This window comes from Hemiscyllium ocellatum, chromosome 10 (assembly GCF_020745735.1).
Source record: "Hemiscyllium ocellatum isolate sHemOce1 chromosome 10, sHemOce1.pat.X.cur, whole genome shotgun sequence".
NCBI classification, from domain to species: domain Eukaryota; kingdom Metazoa; phylum Chordata; class Chondrichthyes; order Orectolobiformes; family Hemiscylliidae; genus Hemiscyllium; species Hemiscyllium ocellatum.
In genome coordinates, this window is record NC_083410.1 from 105542020 (window position 1) to 105568429 (window position 26410).

Genomic DNA, 26410 nt, shown 5'->3' on the forward strand with positions numbered 1-26410 from the left:
AGGACTGCCTATTATGCATAGGGAGTGAGTTGGCATGGTATACGCAAGGACAGAGAGTGGCGAGTAGGGGAAATGTATTGGCATTAAATTGACAAAGTACATATAAAAGACCATGACAATGGGTACAGAAGCACCAGGTGCATGAGGCAACACTGCAGGGAAGTAAAATGGCATGTGCTGGCATAGGGGTTATGAGGAGCCCATAGGGGATGAATAGGACATAAGATGGCACCAGATGGCATGGATGAAGCATGCAGCATGTGGAAGAGGTTGATGGCATGAGGATTAGATGGTTACTTTTTATGCTATTGTTTTCCTAAACATGAGTTAGAGTTGGATCAGCAAGGTGGGCCTTATATGCAGCCTGCCTCCATGCCTTGCAGCACCCGTGGCTGCCCTTGTGCTATTCCCGGCAGTGAGAGTCCAAATCCTGGTATCACTCGTGCATCCTCCCACCCCAGAATCAAAAAAATCAGAGTACTCTCTTCCCATTTGGTTTGCACAGTTGAACATTTTCCTGACTCTGTGTGCCCAACTTGGGAGTTTGGCCCAATATCACTATATTAATGCATGATGTACATAATCATGCTTGCAATAATAAAGTTGCTGATCAGAATGAATTAATCAAAGTTTTCCATTTATATAATTTCCATATACTACTGAGTTCTGATCAAAGGTTCAAACATGAAACATCAGAATAGAGATTCCAGTGAGGAGCCATGCTCAAAAGGAACATCGGTCTATGACTGTCAACACCAAGGTGTAACCCTATCCCTGATCAGTACTTTTTTTTTGAGTGGGGCTGAAAGCTTAGCATTAGTGAATCGACCCAGTTAACTCATCACATCTTTCTGAGGTGCTAACGGCTATTTCCAATGTTTTCAATTTGCATTCCACTGATGTGGGAGTAAATCACATTATGTATAGTCTGGTCAGCATTTAATAATATCATCAATGGAAGAACTAACAGAGTCTCCTGTGGCAGACAGTCAATACTACCATTATACAGCAAATCACTAAGATCAGTTCCCACTAAGATTCCATTTATAGGCCTCAAACTGAATTAACTTTTACACAAATTATATTTGATACAAAAAGAGTTTATGGTCTAAGAACACTTTACATTTCAATTAGGTAAGGAAGCTTCAGAAATTCAGAGATTTGAAAACATACCTGGTATGTGTAACAATGTCTGTTAAGGCGCCACCTTCCAGAAACTCCATAACAACCCACAATTCGTCTCCAACCAAGTAACTGTTGTACATGTCCACCACATTTTCATGATGGTAATCGCGCATAATGACAACCTATTTGTTCAATGAGATATCATAAAAATCATAGATCTCTGAAGCAGACAATACATCATTTAGTAATTTACATCCTGTTTGATTACATCTTAAAAATTTGTAATTTTTTTAATACTTTTAAATCCATAGTTATAATACCCATATCAGAATACAGAAAATTATTGATATTAAGACAGACAGACAAGAAATAACCCAACCAGAATCCAGCACTGTAATTTGGGAACTTAACATCTAGTAACAAAAAAAAGTATTTATTTTGTACTGTGCAATTACAAAACAATCTTAGATCACTGAAGTCTACTTTAAATATAAGAGGCACAAACGATTATTCCCAAAGTGTATTATAGATCACCCAATTAGTCAAGAGTGCCCTTCAGAAAACGGTGTAAATTAAACGACAAGGCTGAAAAAAAAATCAACTTAGCAGCACCAACAGACAAAAAATAAAACTTAAGGATTCAGAGGGAACCCTCCAATGAAATCACTGATAAAAATGCAACTTGTTTTCCATATCGGCAAAAGGTTGAAGGAAGCAGCATGTGAGAGAGATGGTGCAAGACCAAGAAAGAGAATCCCATAAGATTTATTGCAGGTTTTGTTTCAAAACTGGGAATATCAAGTTTCACAGTCTGGTGATCACGTCTCAATAATCTGCAAGACTCCTTTGTAATTCAATGTAAGACCATTACTTTTAATATTTACTCCATTGACAATGATCATGTTCTGCATTTAAATTGATTTTCAGACTGGAAGCCTGTGACCAGTGGTTTGCCACAAAGGCTGGTGTTGGGTCCACTGCTTTTTGTCATTTATACAAATGATTTGGATGTGAACATAGGTGGTATAGTTAGTACGTTTGCAGATGACACCAAAATTGGAGGTATTGTTCACAAAGAAGGTTACCTCAAGAGTACAACGGAATCTTGACCAGATAGGCACATGGGGTGAGGAGTGGCAGATGGAGTTCAATTTAGTTAAATGTGAGATGCTGTATTTTGGAAAGGCAAATCAGAGCAGGATTTACACACTTAATGGTAAGGTCCTGGAAAATGTTGCCGAACAAATAGACCTTGGAGTGCAGGTTCATAGTTCTTTGAAAGTGAAGTCACAGGTAGATAGGTTAGTGAAGAAGGCATTGGTATGCTTTCCTTTATTGGACAGAGCATTGAATATATGAGTTGGGAGGTCATGTTGCGGCTGTACAGGACATTGGTTAGGCCAGTTTTGAAATATTGTGTGCACGTCTGGCTTCTCTCATATCAAAAGGATGTTGTGAAACTTGAAAGGGTTCAGAAAAGATTTACATGGATGTTGCCAGGGTTGGAGGATGATAGCTACATGGAGGGGCTGAATTGGCTGAGGCTGTTTTTCTGGTGCATTGGAGACTGAGGGATGACCTTATAGAGGTTTATAAAATCGTGAGGGGCATGGATAGGATTAATAGACACTGTCTTTTCCCTGGGGTGGGGGAGTCCACAACTAGGGGGCTTAGGTTTAGAGATAGAGTGGAAAGATTTAAAAGGGACCTCAGGGGTAACCTTTTCATGCAGAGGGTGGTGCGTGTATGGAATAAGTTGATGGAGGAAGAGACGGAGGCTGATACAATTACAGCATTTAAAAGGCATATGAAAAGGAAGGTTATGGGCTATGTGCTGGCAAACAGGACTAGATTAATTCAGGATATCTGGTCGGCATGGAGGAGTTGGACCGTAGGGTCTGTTTCCGTGCTGCACATCTCCTTGACTCTAACTCTATTACCAGATAATGTAATTGTAAGGTTAAGCATTTCAAAATAGGCTTCTTTGTACAGTCACTATTTCTTTCCTAGCACTGGCTACATGTTACTACTGGCAACTTCATTAGAGATATTGTGAGCAATCGCTCTCACTAATTTCATTTGCTCTGCTATCACTTTGGGTAGAAAATGTACATGTGCAGTTCTTTTGACTCACTTCCCCCAGCTACACCATCTACCTTCCAAGTGTCTCCAACAAAGACAGACAAACCAACATTCTCACATCAATGCACAATCTTCATCTTCAATCTTAACACATAGATTGCATCAAAGAGAACAGAACAGATGAAACAAAGGATTTAGTGTGTGTAAATTGTCAGTTTTAAAAATAAACTGAGTTTGTGCTGCTATAGTTGAGAAACACCTGAATTTAATGTTAACACATCCCTAGCAGAATCAAGGGTAAATTACTTATGATGATTTATAAAGTTCTGGTCTTTGAACAATTAAAAGATTTAGCAAGGCACTTGGGATAAGAATTTTGTTCAAAAAGACAGGAAAATGAAAAATTTTAAAAGTGTGACTAGTGGCTTATAGGTGGAAATTGAGGTCAATGAAATAGATTTACGAGTAGTAAAGAGATTAAAATTGGGGCACCAAGGAAAAGGAAAGGAAAGACAAAGAGAGACAGGAAAGAGAAAGGAAGAGAGAGGGTATAGCCAGGAAAAAAACAAGGAGGGATACGAGAGCAATTGTTTTTAAAAGAAAAGGCAGGAAAAGAAATTTGAACTAAGCTCGAGCTGAGGAGTAGGAACCCTGTTACATCACATGAAGACGCCACTGACTCAGACATAAGGGTGAAGGTAATTGGTATGTCTAGTTAATTCACAAGTTTTAGAAGGTAAAGGCAGATGTTTTCTTTATCTCTTGAGCAGGAAGCTCAGCAGTTAAAGTAGCTTTTCAACATTAATCCCTATTACCACAGAGTAAGCTTTCGGGGAAAATGTACAAGGCTTAATTCTTTGTGCCTGAGGTAGGTGACAGTGATTACCAGTAAGTGCCCACAGCAGTTAGTGTCAGTGACATGCTGTCAAAACCTCTGTACCTTCCAGACATACTGGGAATTTGAAAGGCTTAAGCAGTTTGCTTTTGACCAGTGGTATGGGCTCTTAACACAGCAGCCACTTATGAAAACCTTGATGAATGAACTCTCCTTGAGGGTAAAAATTCTCTACCCTTCCTGACAGTGAGTGACTAGGTCTAAGCAGGCAATCACACTAGCTGATAACTATGAGCTGACCCACAAACCCCTGTATCAGAAGAAACCCTCTCCTTCTCAACCTCAACAAGCTGAAAGGACAACTGATTTGTGTGCTATGTTACTTGTGTTAGGGTTTAGCAACTAATAAACTCATTCTTATTAATTTAGCAAAGCCAGGTTAAATTGGTCCTTTGCAAACATAAATGCACTTGGCCCTGGAGGCATCCGTTTAAACTTTGATGTGACTATTCAAAAGGTGGGTGAATAAAGAAAGGAAGCCAGTTAATCACTCCCAGGCCAGAAGTTTAACAATTTGGGGTATCCGTTTGGAACAGTAACAAATTGGAGAGTGTTACCACTGACCTTGCAATGCAGCACAGGAGGAGGCTGTTCAGCCCATCATTGCTGCGTTTGTTATTTGAAATGGCAGTCATGCTTAGTCCCAAACACTCCCTTTAGATGCTTAACCCTGCAAGCCCATATCCTCAAGTAACCAACCCCCTTTTACACTGATTTCTGGAATTACTTTCTACCAAAAATTTAGGAAAGAACTTTACAGATCCAAGTGATTGAAATTTCTCTTCAGTTCTCCTTTAGTTGTTTTGCTAGATATTTGGAAACTTTGATCTCTGATTATTGACCCACATATACAAGAATTACCACCTCTGGCAATCTTGTCTGTGAAACGCTCTCACCTTATATACTGATCGGAATCAACTGGACCTCGTTGATTATGAGGTCCTTGGTTGGGATTGTTAACCTGGGCCGGTCAGTCAGAAAAGCCTTGGCTGACCAATACAACCAGGAGATGAGATTCTCCTCAGTTTTGAGAGCTGATTCTGAGCTGGCTGATCACAGCTCGTGTACTGTACATGAGTGAAAGATTAGGTGACTTGGTGATGGGACCTGGTCTCTGTGCAGTTATTTCATTTTGGGAACTTCTAGCAAGTCATTTTTTTTCTAAGGAGAACTTTCCCAACCTCCCTCCAAAGTGTACTCCCTCATTAGTGTAAACATCTTTTCTGAGATTTTAAAATTAAAAGGAGTTTTTTTTATTCATCCACAGATGTGGGTGTCAGTAGTTATGCCAGCATTTATTGCCATCCCTAATTGTCCAGAAAGCAGTTGTGGGTCTGGAATCTCATGTAGGACATACCAGGTAAAGATGGCAAATTTCCTTTCTTAAAAGGACATTAGTGAACAAGATGTGTTTTTACTGACAATCGACATCTGTTTGATGGTCATAGACTCTTATTTCCAGATTATTATTGAATTCAAATTCCACTATCTGCTGTGGTGGTATTTGAACCCAGATCCCCAGAACATTATCTGGGCTTCTGGATTAACAGTCCAGCAATAATACCACTAGGTCATCGCCAACATGCTATTTCTCCAAGTGACTTGTTAATTTTTAAATCATTTAAGTGAATTGTTGTACCCTATTTAAGAAACTGTGTGCAGGTGTATATGACTATCACAATCTTGCTCCTTATCCATTGTCTCATTTAGAGTATATTTATCTTTCCATGTTGATGATCCCAAAAGGCATTTGCTTCACTACTGAGCTTTGCCTGCTATGCTTCATACCTTTCACCAGCTACGGGTTACCCTAACACTCACAATTATCCAAATCAATACCTAGTACTATTACCCAGTTTTCATTTCTTCTTCCATTTTTATATTCCCTACACCGATTCTTAATCATTTATAAAAATGAGTAATTTTAATAACTTTAATATTTCAATTATCTCAAATTTTTTAAAAGCATGCCCCATGGTGTTTACACACACACCCACAAATGAAATAGCCTACGAAGTGAATATTGAGACCTGCAGAGAGAGATTTGGGGGAGGAGTGGTTGAAAACTAGATTGAAAGGACAGTATTTGAGCAGGACATTGAAGTGCAGGGAGAAGTGCAGATATATAGGAAGAGATTTGCAGACAATTGAATTGGAGATTCTATAACCAATGATGGGCTAAATAATGGAATGTATATAAAACATTAATGCCAGTGGGAAAAGGGTATGAAGCCAAAACAGACTGCTGATACAGTGGGGCAAGATGTTACAGAAAAGGAAACGTAACTTAAAACACTGACCGTAACCTTTTTCTTTCTCTAGAAAAAAATCTTTTCTAGCTGAACTTTGGTGGACAATATTTATAAAGTCCATTGAGAAGACCATGGGCTGAGGAAAAGGAGTGTGCTGGTGAGCTACGTTAGTGGTGGGTATCAAACAAAACTATGGCAAAAAAATGTTCACATTAAAAAAAAATTGAGTGTTACAAACATATTTTACATATGTTAACTGCCAGGAGAACAAGTTAATATTTAGAGGTCATACACTTGTGAAACATTATTACCTGTCTGCAGAAGTTGAGAGATCTGCTGGGAAGTTACAGAAATTTCTGCTTTTACACAGGCTTACTCCATTAGCAGTTCTTCGATGTTTAATAGAACTGCTGTAACAGTATTGCTATTGCTAATTTTTAAGCTTTCTACATGAACACTAAAAGTCATACCAACACTAAAAATCATCTATTGTTCTTGAAATAATTCTATTGTTTCCGATTTCAACTGCGAAAAATATTTTCCAGTTTCATTTTTAAGTTATGTCTAAAAGTTATTTAGCTTCACTTATATTTAATTTTATTCTCAGAACCTGTAATTACAGCTTTGGCAGTTTAACATCCATGCATAAAAACAGAAAAGCTTCCAGTTCTAAAAGCTCTAAACATTTGGTAATTGATCACTAACCATAAAGGAAAAGAATGAAATAACACCTTCAATTTGCATTAGCACACAAATTTTGATGAGGGAAAATATCCAGTCAGTTAAGTCCAAAGAGAAATCATTTATTTAATCTGACTGGTTCAAAATTTCCCCAAATTTGACAGTCACAGACAATCTCATATATGAAAAATATGTCTTCTCTAACCTCATTGAAAAGCAGTTCCCTCCTCTGCTGTTTTCTTAGGTCCATTTTCTTCACAGCCACTTGTTTTCCAGTGTGCTTCTCTGTCACGATGCAGACAATGCCTGTGGAGCCCTCGCCGATCTTAATGAAGTTTTCCAAGTACTCCCGTGGATCACCTGCGTTAACTACAAGCTGCAGAGCAGCTCTGAACTGCTCATGGGATACACGTGTGGGTTGCTGTTGTGTTGACGAACTCCAGCTTGGATACTGGTAAGCACCTTGGTTAACGTACTGAAAGTTCGACTGAGGTGGCGGCGGCGTATTGTGGTATTGAGATGTTTTGCAGTATGATGATGGAAAATAATGGCTGGATGTTGCGTAGATGGGGTTGGTTGGACACTGAGGTAGTTTTGATGGTCCTCGAGGATAAGTGTCTGACCAAGTCAGCGGAGGACTTACGCCCCTTTGTAGTTTTTCATAATCCACCTATAACATAAAAAAAACTAACGAATAATCCAATTATGCTCATGTTCTTTCTAAAACCGAACAGCTTGCTGCAAACCTAATAATCCCTAGTGACATGGTCTAACCTCTTAATGACAAAATGTACACAGTCTGAATAGAAGGCCTTAGACACTGCCTCATGATGTATCACAATTGCAAATAATTACAACCCCTGATTAATTTAATCAATCACTTTCACCAACAGTGCTTGGGGATGGACAGGACATAAAACACAACTCTGCTATCAATTGCCAGCACCACTACTGGCTGTCTGCCAAGAGTCCCCTGATCCATTTTAGTTAAATGCACATTAATCTGAATTTGGCAGAGTAATCAAGGACCCAACTGAACTGTGAAATTGAATTCTGCAGTGGAACATCATTTGGCCGCTTTATGCTAAGACTGCCGGAGAGAAATACTGTGGCATCAATTTGTCACCGCTATCTGCTGTTAAGATGGAGAAGACGGAGTGTCCAATACCCTCAGGTTACATTATATTTGGGACCTAACTGGAAACAGAATGATCATTGATAAAAGATCAGCATTTGAAAGAAAACAAAATCATTAGCTATCTCAAAATGGAACATTTGATAGAATTTTGCATATTTTAAAAACCATGCCTCTTTGAATGATTCCCCTTCTGAACAGAAACTTGCTATTTAAATTGCTAAGTAACAGTATTCTTCCATAAGATGGTGTGCAGACTAATTCCGTGTTAAAAAACTAGCAATTAAGAAAATCACTGATGTAGTGCTGAGAAGAGGCACAGCAAACTGGGCAACAAAGACTTGTGCATCTCATTCTCAGGCCCCTAAATCTCTGCATCACTGCGATTCAAACTACAGACCCAAACTTTGCAATTTGTTCTATAACATTAATCTAGGCGCTTATAATTTATATTTGTTGATTTGTCCTGTTTGAACTTAACGGCTTTGGAAATTTGGAATGGGTCATTTTTAGCAACAACTATAGAATCGATGAAGGAATAGATCTACTGTTTAAGACATACACTAGTTGACAGGAACCAGAACTCAAAACATGATGTATGGCCTTTAAATGTCCATTCAACATGACAATGGGCTTGAGACCAAAAGCTTGGGCATCCTGTTATTACAAGCTAAGTTGCATTGCCATTATAAGGTAACAACTGAAGGCCAGTCAGGAAAGGAAGGAGTAGAAGCAATTAGCAGGTTGCTGGTCTACACATACTGGCAGCTGTTTTCATCACAGCATAGGTGTAGTCTTTGAACTCTTTTCCCTTCTTGGAATAGATTGTACGCTGCTTAGGGTCAGGGACAAAATAGAATGGAGAACTAACATAAATACCCACAGTTCTTGGATAAATTAACTTTGCCATTTTCCATTATTGGATTAGAATTACTTAAGTCACAAAAATAATTTAGATGCAATCATCATGGCTCATTATACATAAGATGTGATTTTGGTTTGAGTTGTGTAGCTTCGCACATTCAGAATTCAGAGCCCTTGCAATACTGATGGGAAGTTGTGCTAAATGAATGAAGGGTAATTTTTCTTGGTAAACCTCGAAAACTGGAGGGTTAAATTACCTGTGCTAGTTTTACGCACTCAGTTCTTTCAGCTTTCCCCAGAACACTAGTGCTGGAACCTAGCTGCTTTTCCTTTGTCTTGTCTCTATAATGCGATGAGGTGTGAAGCAGTTAAAATGAATGGATGAAGTGGAACAAATTCAAAACTTGTAGCTGATATGATTTAGAATTAGCATTTAACATTTATTCAATTTGTTTCTCTTAACACCATTAACTATGGACATACAGCAGAATGGTGCTTCCATCCCCTTCCAACTGCAATATAAAAGCTTCCAAAACTAAACTTTAAACAAATTCACATTTGCAAAATTCATGAATTGACAAAAACAAAATAAGATGTGGAAATGGACAATATTCATATCTTTCCATTCTGTAAACGAAGTTTGTTACTATCGTTAGTAAGTACTGTTAGATACTGATCATAATCAGGTGTATTATTTATAGTGAAATAGTGTAGATTAAATTAATTGAATCCTCCCAATTATAAATCTCCATTTTAAGAACATTAAATCATTTTATGCAGACATAGGTATACAACATACATACATAAACATATAGATGCATAAAGTATAAGGCAGCTATCACATTTACAGGCAGAAAGCAACTGTGAAAAAATAAGGAACATTTTATAGCTATTACGAGAGAACTTCAAATATTGCTATTACACTACAACAAAAGCTGTGATGGTTTGGTCAATTGCTATAATATAGTACAGCACTTCAAACCAGTATAAGGGAAATGTATGTCATACTTTCTGACTCTACTTCATCATATTACTGTTCATTTTCTATTAATAGGGGGCGGCACAGTGGCACTGCTGCCTCACAGCGCCAGAGACCCGGGTTCAATTCCCGCCTCAGGCGACTCTGTGTGGAGTTTGCACATTCTTCCTGTGTCTGCGTGGATTTCCTCCGGGTGCTCTGGTATCCTCCCACAATCCAAAAATGTGCAGGTTAGGTGAATTGGCCATGTTAAATTGCCTGTAGTGTTAGGTGAAGGGGAAAATGTAGGAAATGGGTCTGGGTGGGTTGCGCTTTGATGGCTCGGTGTCCAGTGTTACTTCCACACTGCAAGTAATCTAAAAAATAGTGTCGTATATTCCTGAGACTGATTCACTCCCTGAGGAAAACTTTTCATGGCTTGTAAATACAGGCTGCATATGTCCTGACGTGGTATCTATCACATAAAGCTATAGAAAATTGAACAACACGATGCTGTGGAGTGTAATGACTTGGAGAGATATCTTTGTCCCCAGTCTTCTCCCATTAAAGGAGTAGTGTCCCCACTTTATACTAGAACCAACCATCTGGTTGTGAAAAGATCAATGGGCTCATCCCAGTAAGTTAACATTCAATAGAAAAACCTATATTCTGTCAGCTCAGCAATTTACTTTTATTGGATGTCACAACAGTAACAAGATTTTGTATGACCTGAGGAAAAGGTGTGTGCGCATCTGGGGTTGGGTGGGGGGTAGGGGTCAGGAAGGAGAAGAGAACTGTTGAGAGAACCCTCCTTCAGTTATGAGCAGATAGCTATCACTGTGTATCTGGCACCAGAGTTTGCTGAATATAGCAAGATCAGACCTCCGTTATACACAAAATAAAAAAAAGCAATATCCAACATAAAAAAACCCACAAAATATTGTCATGAAGCCACCCAAGTATAATCTAAATGGATGCAAAAATCCTGAAGCCTCTTTGGTGTGGGCAATATTCCATCTATTTCCCTCTACATGCTTCACTTGGGTGATTCTTTAGAGACACCTACCAAGCAGAAAAATCTGGCCTAGTGTTGATGAGAAGAACAATAGTGATATGTAGTTCGAGTGACAGCTGACATTAATCTACGTACTGCTAGGGCTCTTGTGGCACAGTGATAGTGTGTTCAAGTCCCACCTGCTCCAGCAGTGCGTAAGAACATCCCTGGGGGAAAAACAAAGTAATTCCAACTAGACTGTTGAGAGATCACTTCAAGTCAATGATTGATGCTGACATTGAGTGTTGCACCTCATTCCTTCTGCTGCTTTCCTGGCAGCATCAGCCTCAAGTTGACAGCAAATTAATAACACATGGATCCATCTAGACTGGTTACGCTTCCCTGAAAGGTGGCTTTCTTAAGGACACAAACCTGTTTCTGTAAATTGTAGAAGGCTGAAGAGCACACAAAGGTCTTTCTCAAATGCAAAATGATTGTGATTTTGTTGAGGTGGAGAAGGCAACAGTCCTCAACAGAATAAAACTGTTTTTGACTTGAAGGTGATTTCTACAGATGTAACAAACTAGATTTTCTAATTAATCACACAAATGTTATCTAAGTAATTAATCAGAGAAAGAGCTGGAGACATCCAAAATGGGGCTTTTTTGATTTGTTTATGTGATTGGTGTTGTTTGTTGGGTTAGCACTTATTGCAATCCAAAGCTTCCTTAGAGAACATGCTGGTGAGTTGCCTTTTTGAATTTCTAAACTCTTAGGGTATAGGGATAGTCGCAGTGTCATAAGGAAGGGAGTTCCAGCATTTTAACCCAGCAACAATGAAGGAACAGCGATTTTTAAAATCTGGAATAAAGAATCTAATGATGACCATGAATCCATAATTGATTGTCAGAAAAACCCATCTGGTTCACTAATGTCCTTTGGGAAGGAAAGTGCCATCCTTACCTGGTCTGGCCTATGTGTGACTCCAGATCCGCAGTAATGCCCTCTGGGCAATTAAGGATGGGCAATAAATGCTACCTAGCCAGCAAAGCCCTCTTCCCAAGAATGAACAAAGAAAATAAATATAATAATGCCAAGTCAGATGGCGTGTGGCTTGGAGAGGAACTTTTGACTGATGCACGGTGGCTCAGTGGTTAGCACTGTTGCCTCACAGGATCAGGGACCCAAGTTCAATTCTAGCCTCTGACAACTGTGTGGAGTTTGTACATTCGCCCGGTGTCTGCGTGGGTTTCTAGTTTCCTTCCACAGTCCAAAGACGTGCAGGTTAGGTGGACCATTCCTGAGAAATGCATGGTTACAGGGGTAGGGTATTGGGAGTGTGGATGTCTGGATGGGATGATCTTTGGGGAAGACCTTTTAGAACAGGGATAAGGAGAAACTTCTTCAGCCAGAGAGTGGTATGGAAGTCATTGCCACAGAAGACTGTGGAGGTCAGTCATTGAGTATATTTCAGACTGAGATAGATAGGGTCTTGGGGATCAAAGGTTACAGTTGAGAAAGTTATCAGCCATGATGTAACAGCAGAGCAGATTTGATGGGCTGAATGGCCTAATGTTTGCTCCTATGTCTTATAGTCTTAACACTCAGACTCCAAGTCAAAAGGCGAGGAGTTAAAGACTTGAGAACATCATGTATGTGAACATGACACTTCACTGCAGTATTGATATAGTGCTTAAGCTAAGGCACTATCTGCTCGTTCAACAGCACATAAAAAATTCTATTGCAATTTCAAGATGAATAGAAACATCTTCCTACATTGTGGCTAACATCTAAACCGGAGCGAACATGAAAACAAATCGATTTGATCATTTACTCCTTTGCTGTTTGTGTGGCTTTGCTTTGCTGAAATTGACGTCTGGCTGTACTGCAGGAATAACTAATTGGGATATTCTGAGGACGTGAAAGATTCTACACTATATAAATGCAAGATCTGTCCTAAAATAAAAAAAATTGATCAATATTCATTGGAGGAATTATATACTATCAACATGGTTTCCAGTACTCTTGGAGCTTTTTTTTAAGATCTCTAGGTACTGTTGAAAGGTTGTCCTATATCAAAAGGGTAAAACCCAATGTGACATTGAACAATCTTCATTTGACAATGGAGATGACGGGCCCTGTGCCTGCTGGCTGGAGTACTGACATGAGTTCTGTGTCACCACTTTTAAGGAAGTCCTGTTGCATTGTGTGCCACTCAGAGACTTAACTGGACACCATCAGGATTCTCCAGAACCAAGGACTCCATGGCTGGAGATGCTGCCTACCAAGAACTGCCAGCCAGTTAGGGAGGCAGTGATTACTGCTGCTGTTATGACATCCTCCTGAGGCCTTGTTTTGTTACTGGAGTCCAAGCCAAACGTGAGTGTCGACCGCATGGGAAGAATGCTGGACTGCAGCAGACCCTCACTTCCCAATGCCTGGTCCCTCAATCAGGCACCAACAGCCTTTGAATGAGGGAGTTCCACATAAGCCCACAGGTAACCCTGTACAGGTTGGTTTATCATGCTCCCTTCCCAGTGAGTACCCTTCCTGGTGCTGGATTAATACCAGCAGCAGCAGAAAGAACTGAGGAGGCATTAATTACTTTATGCTTAATTACTCAAGGCATCAACTGGCACCTTGACAGGAAGGTAGTAATGGTGGGTGGAGGCTGAAAGAAAGTAGTCTCCAACTGTCATTCTGACCTCCTGATTAAATATGCTATCATTGAACCAGCAAAGTTAAGGGCTTTACATTCCATCCATCATTTTCATATTTCTCTCTTATATCCATTGTTTTCACTCACCACAGTATTTCCTCCTTCAGTTGTCTGCTGAGACAGTATAAGCAAAATTATATTAATACTGTCCTGCAACTAAATTAAAGGTATCCTGCTGCCTACAAATATATATTGTGGAGAGGACTCACTACAAAAAAAAATTAAATCTTGTAGGTTTTAATCTGATCACCCTTTTAATGATGTGACAACTCTTAGTTACTGCCAATCAATCTCTCTCGGACTGAATATTAACTATTATAAGAGGTTCATTTTTTCCGTCTTTACTGTTTTGAAGCGTTACAAACATTACATTGTAAATTTTTTTCTCCTCTCCTTTCTTCTATTTTATTTCCATTTTCTGCACCTGATATGACATGGAATTCTTCCATTGAAATTCACCCCCGTCCTTCATAGTCCTTACACTGTTAATTTCAATCTTTCAATTTGACTAATGAAATACGCAGTTGCTTGACCTGTTCACTCAGATCCAAGTTTCCATCTGATTGCACCATCACAAACTAAACTTTCAGCAATTTGTTAGGGAAAAAATCATAAATGCCTAAAAATGTAAGGCTTCTAACTTCAGGCAGAAGCTATGAGATGAAGCCTTATTTCATCAACTTGTGGGCCACTATTTTTGTCTCAATACGACAGGGCATAACAGTTTATTGTGCATTGCTATTAAAGTTTACAGCTCCTCAAGTCATCAATCCTAGGCTGCTATTTCCTGATTTAACCTTGTTGGTCTTCAGGCTCTCTTTTTTTTTAAAAAGAGGTTCTTGCTTTTTCCTCTAGCTTAAATCATTTAAGTTTGTTTAACATTGTGGCAGACATTCCAAAACTATATTTGAATATTCAATAATGATTAAGCATGATCATAATCAAAATCATTTAAATTCTCACCATTTACAGTTGAAGATATAATGGAAGTAGTCCTAAGTAAGATTGGTGATAGAGGGTGATTACCAATAGGTATCAATGCTGACAGACATTGAGATTAGGGTTGGCAATATCCAAGGAAGTTATGTGGAGCCCAGAAGGCATCTTTAATTCTGCCATTTCCTGACCAGGGACTAAGAAAGTGTTGGAAGATTAGAGCAAGCCTGGAGTAGTAACTCCCTGCGAGAAGCCACTTCTATGCACATTTGCTTTCTGGGCAGGTAGTGCTGCCAACACCCATTCCACCTCTGGAACAAAAATGGCCCGAGAAGAGATAATTCCAACAAATTGGAACACTGGGCAGTGGCATGAAATACCATGCTTACCATCCTCTAGGATCAGCCCATATGGCTAAAACTCCCCATGTATTACCATAGCCTATGCTGCAAAAGTAGAAACACCATGATTGAAATTTAATGGGTAAAGTGACTAAGTAACTTTCACTGAGCTTTACTGTTATTTCAACCCTGAAGATTAAAGATCAAAACCTGTGTTCAAATGTATATTGCTCGTGTTTTTTTAAATAAAGCAATACAGGTGACTTTACATTTATTATGTCATCTCCATATTAACTTTTTTTTTAAGATTAGATTCCCTGCAGTGTGGAAACAGGCCCTTCTGCCCAACAGTCCACACCGACCCTACGAAGAGTAACCCACCCAGACCCATTTCCCTCTGACTAATGCACCTAACACTATGGGCACATTTAGCATGGCCAATCCACCCTGACCTGCACATCTTTGGACTGTGGGAGGAAACCAGAGTACATGGAGGAAACCCACACAGACACAGGGAGAATGTGCAAACTCCACACAGACAGTCGCCCAAGGGACCCTGGTGCTATGAGGCAGCAGTGCTAACCACTGAGCCACTGTGCTGCCTTGATAATCTATTTTGTTAGTCAGCACTATTATTTGTTAGTGTCCCCAATGTTCAGTTACACACTAATAACTTTCATCATTGTACGACACTGTTTTAATATCAATACATCTTAAAATGTTAACTTAATGGACAGTAGCTACTAGGATGACTATTTTGTACATTTGTCATGATCACAAACAAATAATCAACAACCAAAACAATTTTGCAGTCTTTTTCTACATGACACTTGCTGAGCTATTAAGATACTTATTAAATATATGGCTTACAGACTGCCCATCTGTGAAAATGATCGAGTGACTTAATTGAAAACTTCATTCCAGGTTTTGGAAATTTGATGCTTTAAAAAAAATGAACTTACATTGAAGGCAGTAATTTGCAAATGAAATCCATAATAGTTCCAAGTTTCACAAAAATAAGAGCAAGAATGGTGGATAAAAATTTGACAATATATGTAAGTAAATATTTCTGAATTCAGAACCTACAATACATAAGTCTTTTTTTAAGCAGTTTGAGCATACTTGTTATTTATTTATTGGTTTTGGATATAGTTTTGTATATCAGTATTTTTGGTATTTTAATATTAAATTAAAGACAAAAACTTCCTCTAAAATAGCTGTTTCTTTTCTTCTTTGTAGTTCCCATGTTGTGTGATGAAAAGTAGATATAAGCAACTATGGCAGTATACAAATATTTAATTGAACAGTCTCAGTTTAAGCTTGATTTCACTTTTTACTAACTAATGCTTCATTGATTACACATAAACACAGCTTTATTATGACATCTTCTCCACAGATGTGCCTCCCTTTAAAAATAGATTCTTAAAGTTTTGATTATATCTAACAACAGATTCACGAAGACAAGAACTATTTGAACTGATGTCACCTCATTGTATTTACTCTTTGGACACGCATTCAAGAACAGTATCCAGTGACTTTCTATTGGGCATGTATCTATGATATGGTCATATCTCCAGTTTTGTTTAATAGAGATTATGCAGGGCGTTTTCTGGGGAAAAAGGTGCATGAATAAAATTTCCAGAGCAATAAACATTCAACTGCTCAGATTTCTAACTACCTGCATTTAGATTAAATTACTTACAGTGTGGAAACAGGCCCTTTGGCCCAACAAGTCCACACTGATCTGCCGAAGCACAGCCCACCTAGACCCATTCCCCTAACACTACGGGCAATTTAGCATGGCCACTTCACCTAACCTGCACATTTATGGATTGTGGGAGGAAACCGGAGCACCCGGAGGAAACCCACGCAGACACGGGGAGAATGTGCAAACTCCACACAGTCACCTGAGGTGGGAATTGAACCCAGGTCTCTGGTGCTGTGAGGCAGCAGTGCTAATTTTTGTTTGTATACATAATGCAAGTGTCACTGCTGGGCCAGAATTTATTATCCATCCTAACTGCAAATCCAAGCCAGGTTTGAAACCATGCTCCATAAAAGGAAACTATTTTCCACTAGAGCAGTGAAACACAATTCAGTCCCTTTCAAAATTAAGTACCTAACCAGTTATCACATTCTGTAGATAAAGACATTTTAAACATTGTCTGAAAACTCTAAAAGGCATTAAAAAATGATCTTATGGAGCAGAATTTCTCCAGCAGCTAAATGTGAAATTGTTAGAGCACTGAAGAATGTAACATTTTGAAGTCCAGCATTAATGCTACAATTAAAAATGTACACCATATATCCTCAATGCATAGTTATATAATTTCATTCTGAGTCAACATTTTAATTTGCACAAAGTACATGCATTTTTACAAAATGTTTGAAAGTAATCATTAGTCAATTAGGAATACTTTTATTTTCCCTACACAGATAAGTGTTTATGCACTGATGTGTTGCAAATTAACTAAAATCCTGTTTCAGCACCTGTCACTACATCCTCTCCTTGACAAAACACTTCATAGAGTAAAATTAGCAAGTATAAAAAGGAAAATGCACAAGTTTAGGAAAATAATGACTGTAATAGATAAATTATCTCATGCACAATTTAACTTGACCACGTCAGTTTAAAAATTACTTAGAGTACAGTCTAATCTCAAAATTATCTTCATTTTGCTGTCACTGGAGTTGAAAGTTTCCTGTACTGAAAAATTACACTAAGTTTGAGAAAAGAAAGGAAACATAAAACTGGCTGAGTGATTAGTTTGCTTTTGTGAGCAAATCTTGTTTACTTGTTTGATTTTCAAAATGTATTCTCGTGGTTTCAAGATCTGAAAGAGGTGTCCAAATTCAAAGCAATTGGTCAATCCACTTTATATATTCTTTTTCCAGACACTTACCAATTGTTTTGAAACTTTGCAGCTAAATTACAAAGGCCGGAAGGGCAGCAACTTGGATTTCTTGTGTATTCTGAATTAGATGATAGGAATAAGAGTACAGCACTTAACACCTCAAGCATTTCCTGCAGCTCATGGCTGGGCCAGGGTGCTGAATATAATTGGCTGTGGCGTATCTCCTACTCAAATTGAGAAGTGGGTGTAGGAGGTTAAGAAATGGATAAGGGGAGAATAAAGCAATGTAGGGTTCCTGTTACCTATATGCTATCCAGTCACTGTGCTTGACAATAAGAGTACATAAGATGAAGAGTGAATCAAATATCAATATGGCACCATTTCACTCACCATTCAACTCATATGATGAATGCCTATTTAAATAGAGCAAAGTAAGGAGTCTGGAATCTACAGATCCATAAAAATGAGAATAAAGAAATAGGGGACACTGTTTAAAACTAAAGAGTCGAACATTATTTAAAACAGAGAAAAGAAGAATTTCTTTTCCTTTACAAAGGCTCATGAGTCTTAGGAACAGTCTTCCTGAAAAGGTGGTGAGAACAAAGACTTTGAACACTTTGAAGACAGAGGCAGATTTTGTTAAATAATGGGAGGCATGAAAAGAAAAGTTCTGCTGGGACTGTGATCTAATTAAATGATGGAGTAGGCTTGAGTGTTCAAGTGACCTAGGCCTGATCTTAATTTGTATGTTCACATGTATTACCCCACTGAGGCGCCTTCCGGATAGGAGGGGAGAATTTAAACTTTTCAGAAGAATATTCAAAAATCTTTGAAGCAAAGGTGCACTGTCCTTGGGAAAAGACTGATCAGATTTGAATATATATCACAAGTTTTAGATTAATTACAATATTACTAGACCTAATTGTTCCTTAATTCCACTGATGCCACTATCAGCCATGCAACTCAGAACATAAGTAAAATACAATATGTCTCTCTATTTTACATTTGCTAGTGATGTTTTGTTCACAGCCTCTACCAATAGAAAACATACCTGCTATTATTTCCAAATCATGTAACTACCCTAACATTCTATGTTTTAGTGAGAAGTCATTGTCATGTATGTGGTGGCAATCCATACATAATTTTAGAAATTCAGAAAAAAAGATTTGAGTGTAGAACTAAATTGGCTAGTGACAGCTTCCAATATTTTCCACATGGAAATATCCCATTAAGTCTCCTTTTCACAGTAGAGAAGTGTCAACTGCATCTTTTCCTCTTGTGATAACAGCAAAATTTTTTAATTTCAAAGAAATACAACACATAGGCAAGTTTAAAAATAAGTGTTTTGCATAAAATTTGAGTCATAAAATATCTTTGCAAGATCTGTACTTTTTCAAAAAGAAAGTGATCATTCAGTAACAGTGTTCACTCTAATCAGTTCCATTTGGTCAGTTCCTACACAGGTATTGTGCACATAAGCATTAAATTGTGGAGGGCTCTTAATGGCATCCGTAACCATTGTCGTGGGCTATTTCTCTGGTATTTGTTCGTTCCCAAGGTAATGTTAATTCCCAGGGTGGTGATGCTTCTCCAGGAGGTCATTTCTGTGATGAGTGCTGTTGCTATGATTGATTGGTGCTGATCCATTTGTTGCTTTTTTTTCCTGGGGAATGGTGAACTTCTGGGACTGATAGTCATTATGTACTCTGTGCAGGTGGTGAAATAACCTCTTTCTGATCTGAGAGAAAACAGCTTCTCTATTTATATCTAGATGTCCATGGTTTTGAAAATATGTCTGACCTGCTGCGCTTTTCCAGCAACACATTTTCAGCTCTGATCTCCAGCATCTGCAGTCCTCTCTTTCTCCATTCTTTTATCACTACCACCTGCAGCACTTGTAAGGTTGCATATTATTGCACCATTTGCATTAATTGCGTCTTTCAGGTTCAACATATCCGTGGAGTCGATGACTTCTAGAACATTGCACGTCCTATTTTAGCACCTACAAGTTTCTTCAGTATCACTCTCAACAGAATGTCAGCAACATTCATCTGTACCCCTGCTTGTGTGTCATGTTCAAACGGTGTTTTGTAATTAAAGTAATATTCTTTGCAGCAGATAGAAGCAGCATGAGGAAGATGCTTTGAAGTAGCTTGTAGTCAGATTCCACTGTTACTTTGTCTCTCCTAAACAGGTTATTGTTTAAAACCCTTACAAGCAAAGACAAAAGCCAGACACACTGAGTGTCGTGTCATTCAATTTGCATTAAAGTCCAGGACACCAATGCAGCATCTTGTTCTTGCTGCATATAGGTTGCTGGCATCACATTGCAAGGTGACTTCATCATTGACATCAGCGCATTATCATCAGTTTTTTTTATTCACTTGTTCTGTGCCACAGAACCACTGCACATCCTTGGCAGTAACCTTGTGATGAGGTTCATAATTTGATGACAACTTAGGCAAGAACTTTGTCTCAGTTCACAATCCAACAAATCATTGTACTGCTTTTAGACCTATTGGTTGCTGCATCTCAGCTACAGTTCTTACCTTGTCAGGTGCTGGACAATGTCTTTTTGCTGTTGTGTATGATACAATTGAATATATTTGAAGCCATATGATTGTATCTTTCTATCGCTCAACTTCAGGCTCAACTGGCTGCCTCTCTGCAGTCCCTCTAGATTCTGATCATGATCTGTGGTTGGGCTCTTCCATTGTGTTTCCACATCCATAGAATAGTAGATGAGCCACAAATAGCTTCCAGTCCTGGGAGATCAACTATCTTGTGTTGTGTTGCTACCTTTCCAGAGCAGTGGAAATAGCTAAGTGAATTTGCAGCCATTTGCTTCTTCCTAATGGCAATTAGAAAACAGTTATAAAACCTTTGCTTTGTGTAATTTGCCAATAACTATTATTCAGATTGATATAAGTAAACATCTAAATCTTGGCAAATTGTGGAAATATTCCTCCAATTGCTGGCATTTGAGATGTTGAGATATTAAGCTTTATGGAGATCCTTTAGATCTATGTATATTCTCATTTTCCAGGCTTGTTCCACTGTTACCACGCAGCTAATCCAGACTGATAAAGTTGTCACTTTTTCCAGCTCTCTATGCTATCTTTCTGGCTGGACTTGAGGTCAACTGGTATTCTACTTGGTAAATGCTGCATTGGTCTCAAGCTCTCATTCACTGCATTACATTCATCAGGAATGCATTCAAGATCTGTAAAAATATATATATCTGTAAAAATTTTCTCCGATCAGTTCACAGTCAATAACTTCTGCAGTCATCATTGCAACAGTCACAAACCATGTATCAACTTTAGATCCAAAGTGTTTTACGTTGTAAAGTGATTTGTCAGAATTTGTTGACTGACATCTCCAGCACCTCTAAAGGCTTGTTTCATGTCTTTCTGGCTATACACTTATGTGTAAAGTGTTTCAGCTTCCTGCAATTAGTATGTTCTCTCATTAATATGCTCCAGCTGGTGATTGACAAGCTTAGAGCTTCTGTACATGTTGATAACTTTAGGGGCAGTTTTCTCCTCTTTCAGCAGATGTGCTCTCACAGCAGGATTCCTTGTGCTTAAGACAAATCTGTCTCTGATGAGATCTTTCATTCGCCCAAACTTTAAGCATTCAGCTAGCTGCAGCATGCTTATATATTGGTTAATAGTCTCCCTCTCCCCTTGAACACAGATGTTGAACAGATAATGCAGATAAATAACATTACAATGGGTTTTAAATTGTATCTTCTAAGCTTGTAAAATCTCTTACTGGCTTTTCTGCTCCTGAGCGAGGTCAAAATACAGCTTCTGGCACTCTTTTCTCCAATATGGAAAGCAGGATTGCAACTCTTAGATGCTCATGTTTATTTTAAAATGAATTCTGTTGTTATTTTGCAGTTTTGCCACTGTCTCATATCTCCTTTCATTTCCACAGCAGCAAGGAATGAAAAATGTACAACCTATTTTGACTCACCTGAGTTGCAAACATTTTTTCTTATTTATTCCTTCCTGTTTCTTACAGCAGTTGGCTCTCTTCAACTCCGGAAATCCATTTATTTTCAACTGCAACTCTGACACCATGGGAGTTGGTAAGTTCAGTTTGCTGGATGACTGGTTTGCGATACAAAGCGATGCTAACAACACCAATGCAACTCATGAACCAGCTGAGGTCACCGCATTCTCAACCTCACCATTCGCCTTAGGAGTGGTGACCTTCCAGTTAATTCCACCACCAGTCATCACCCTTTAATGAGAGAGTAGCCTGTGGTACTCTGAGACTATGGTAACTTTTCACTAGTGTTTAAAGTGAAGCATATTTAATGGTTCTCTTAGGGTGTACACAAATGCACTTACAACAGAGGTAGATGTCTTGTGACTATGTCAAGCCAGTATACCACTAGGATTCTAATTGCATTTCTCCAAACAATATACTTGATGACATAACTAATATTCTAGTAAAGAATAAGATATGAAATATTGGGGAAAAGTACTTTGGTTAGAACCTGAGGTAAGAAACAAAGGATGTTCCTACAGTGGATGTGCTGCTGCCTGAAGAAGGAAAAAAAAACACAAAACAAGCAAAGGAATCAAAAATGAGCATGTCAACAATTTATGACCATAACTTTGTTCCATTTTGTTTCCTTTTCTTTTTGTGAGTTTTTTTCCTATCTCAGTCAGCAGCACACTCCCTCTCGCAATATCTTTTTTACCCCATTTCTGATTCCCTTGGTCCTGGAGCACCAACTTCCACCTTTATCACAGACATTCCATTGTCCGTATCCCATCCAGCCCTTCTTCAAAAATTATATCTTAACTGTTCCTGGTTAAAGTCACACTCATGAAATGTTAACTCTGTCTGTCTCTCCATATAGATGCTGCCTGCTGAATTTTCCATCATTTTCTAAATTACTTCAGATTTCCAGCAGTGTTCTGCTTTTATGGTAGAAAAATATACCGCTCCATGAACAGGCAAAGTGTAACATTTTATTTCAGCTGTAGATTATCATAGTTACTTTTATTATAGCACTGAGTTATAATAAATTAGATAGAAAAAGGTTACTGAATTATTCATTATTAGTAGATAATGGGGACTTCAAGGCTTTCTGAGTGTGTTTATTTGTATGGTTCACAGGTGGACATTTGAGAGCAAATTTTAATATCGTCACAATATTGAAGCATTATAGAGTTCCTAAACCTTTCCCCAATATCTAATTTGATGCCTCCACTGCCTCGAATTTATGTTACTGTTTGTCAAACATATTGTGCTTGAGGAAATTTCCTGCTATGAACTTCCTGTGTTAACCACCAATTTTACTCCTCTGATAAAAGTGAAACACTGCTGGAAATCGGAAATAAAACCTGAAAATGCTGGAGAAACTCAGCAGGTTTGGTAGTATACACAAAGAAAGAGAAAGAATTTATGTTTCAAGTCCAACATGACTTCTTCAGTACTAATCTTTCCATTCTGAAGAATCATACCAGTTTCAAAATAGTCACTCTGTTTTTTTTCACGGATGCTGCCAAATCTGAGTTTCTCCAGCATTTTCTATTTTTGCTATTATTAATTTCATCCCTCACCCTCGTCGCCGTTTCAGGAGAACTAGACCTTTTGTTACAATTGAGATAGGAGGAGGGCACTCTCCCTCTCTAGTATCATCATGTCACAAGCCACAATGTTAACATTTTCCTCAGTTCCAATGTGGCCAATAATATGCTTCCTCTATATTAAATTTAGAATAAAATGATCCATTGACCAGCTTTCTTTAATAAACACATCATTATTGATTTATTGTAAAACAAACTTGTTCCACAAAGATGCAAAACGGGTTAACACAGTTTATAACGTAAATGTTTAGCCGTCTAAATAATCTCACACAGACATACATCAGATTTACTGAAAAGGAAAACACAACTTTCTCTCTGCACAAACTCTGGAGAAAAAAATTCTTTTCACCAATAATGGTTACTTTGTGAAAGAAAATAAGGTTAGATGTGGATGTCCAGGTGGCTGCCAATCAGGCATTCTGCACACAGGTCACTAGACAAGTGCAAATATCTCTGGGATCTTGGCAGATACAAATTGGTCAAGAAACAGAGTATCAAGAAATCTTTCATCATCCTCTTGAAGAGTGAATCAGGTTTTACACTGGAATCATAAGGAGGGTTCAGAAAGCGGAGGGAGATAAGGACATTCTTTCCTTAATAGGCTTTTTTCTCCCAAATGAAAAACCAAACAAATCTCCTAGCAAAACACTGTACAGATAAAATGCAGGCAAATAATTTCTAAAAAGTGAGCAAGCAATTAACTAAATGTGATTTCCCAGGGTGTCTTTTTCAAAAAAAATTCAAATGTACTTTCACTGAATCTTTTTAAATATAATCCAAGTGTCACCATAGAACTTGAAATAAATCAATTGAAATCCTTCAAAATTCAAACCTCAAAAAAAAAGAGGCCTTAATTGCACTTTCAAAACCTCATTCTTTTTAGTTGTGATCTGAATTTTTGATCTAATATCCTCTTTTGTACCAAAACCTCTTACATCTATCTCTATAATGCTGTTCCTTTCTAGTTCATCTCAGCAAAAATGCTGAAATCCTTATCCATGATTTTGTCACCTCTAGGCTCAGGTACTCTGATGACTGACAAGCAGACTTTACACCTTGAATGCTGTGTAAACATGAGTTCATCTAAAATATTACTGCGCACAATATAACGTGCACCAAGTTCCATTCACCCAACACTTGGTACTCTGATTGCCCAACGTGATCCCTGGACCTGGCAATACCTTTGACTTTAAAAGCAACATTACAATCATTCTGGTTCTCATTGGAAAATCCCTCCTTGGCAGCTCCACAATCCTCCAAAGATCTCTGCACTCCACCAGCTTCAGTCTCTTGCCCAATCCTGATTTACTTTGTACCAACATTGGCATCCATGCCTTTACCTTCCCAGGCCATGATCTTTGGAATTTTCTCTATAAATCTGTCTCTCCCTCTCTCCTTTAAGATGTGCTTTAAAATCCACTGGTGGCATGGTGGCTCAGTGGTTAACACTGTTGCTTTACAGTGCCAGGGACCCAAGTTCGATTCCAACCTTGAGTGACTGTCTCCGTGGAATTTACACATTCTCCCCATGTCTGTGTGGGTTTCCTCCAGGTGTTCCGGTATCCTCCCACAGTCCAAAGATACGCAGGTTAGGAGATTTGGCCATGCTAAATTGCTCATTGTTCAGGGATGTGTAGGTTAGGTGCATTAGTGATGGGAAACATAGAACATAGAACATAGAAGGATACAGCGCAGTACAGGCCCTTCGGCCCTCGATGTTGCGCCGACCGAATCCTACCTAACCTATACTAGCCCAATAACTTCCAAATGCCTATCCAATGCCCGCTTAAATGACCATAAAGAAGGAGAAACGTACAGTAATAGGGTAGGGGAATGGGTCTGCATGGGATACTCTTTGGAGGGTTAGTGTGGACTTTTTCGGCCAAATGGCCTGTTTCCATACTGTAAGGATTCTGTGACTCCATGATCAATCTTTTAGTCACCTTTCTTGACATCCCAAGGGACCGTAAGATGTGGAAGCAGAAATAAGCCATTCAGCTCATTCAGTCTGCTTCACCATTCAATGAGATCACAGATGATCTGATAGTCCCCAATTCCATTTTCTTGCCTTATGCCCATAACCCTTGATTCTTTGCCTGACTAAAGACCCACCTCAACATTGAATACGTTTAATGATCCATTGTCTACAGCACTAATGCAGTGAAGAATTCCACTGATTGACTACCTTCACGGAAAAGATTTCTCCTCACATGTCTTAATTGGGTGACCATCTACTCGGAGGTTATACCCTGTTGTCCTCCTACAAAGGGACACAACCTTTCCACATCCACTTTGTCAAGCCCTCTGAGAATCTTCTTTGTTTTGGTAATGTCACCCTCTCATTCTTCTAAACTCCACTGTGTACAGTCACAACCTACTCAACCTCTCCTCAGAAGAAATCTGTCCTTATCTGAAGCACTGAAACTTCTCTAGCCTGCTTCCAATATCTTTCCTTCGATAAAGGAACCAAAATTGTTCACAAAAGTCTGGGTGTGGCCTGATTGGTGTCCCGAATAGTTTTCACAACATCTCCCTGTTTTTATACTCCATTCCCTTTCTTAGAAAGGCTAACAATCCCTTTGCCTTCCCTACAATCCACTGAATGTGAATGCTAGCTTTTTCTGAGTTATGTAGGAGGATCCCTGTGTGCCTCTGCTGCAGCTTTTCTTGTTTAAATAATATTTACCTCCCATATTTTCACAAGGTCCATAAACTCACATTTTTCCACATGGTTGTGTGTCAACATTGGTTTCATAATGCTCCAGTCATTTTGGGTCATTTTAACTCCAAAGGCGTTACGTAAATACAATGAAGTAGGAAGGGAGAAATGAGCAACAAAGCTAAGCTGCTTATGTTACCAAAATGTGTTATCATGATGAGGTACCAACAACACAGCAGTGCAGTAAAATGTGTATTATTTGGCACGATATCAATTGGCCAGGGCAGGGACATCATTATAAG

The 26410-nt window shown here is 38.6% G+C and overlaps 1 protein-coding gene across 2 annotated transcripts in view; it reads right to left on the bottom strand.

The window, feature by feature from the left end:
• LOC132819525 (serine/threonine-protein kinase PAK 5-like) overlaps window positions 1-26410 on the bottom strand; it is an 81858-nt gene that overhangs the window by 15310 nt on the left and 40138 nt on the right. For both annotated transcript variants that reach the window (XM_060831082.1, XM_060831081.1), the window contains 2 exons: window positions 7241-7705; window positions 1174-1307 (listed from right to left, as the gene is read on the bottom strand). In XM_060831082.1, coding sequence (XP_060687065.1) covers window positions 1174-1307; window positions 7241-7705 — 599 coding nt within the window. The remainder of the gene's footprint in view (window positions 1-1173; window positions 1308-7240; window positions 7706-26410) is intronic.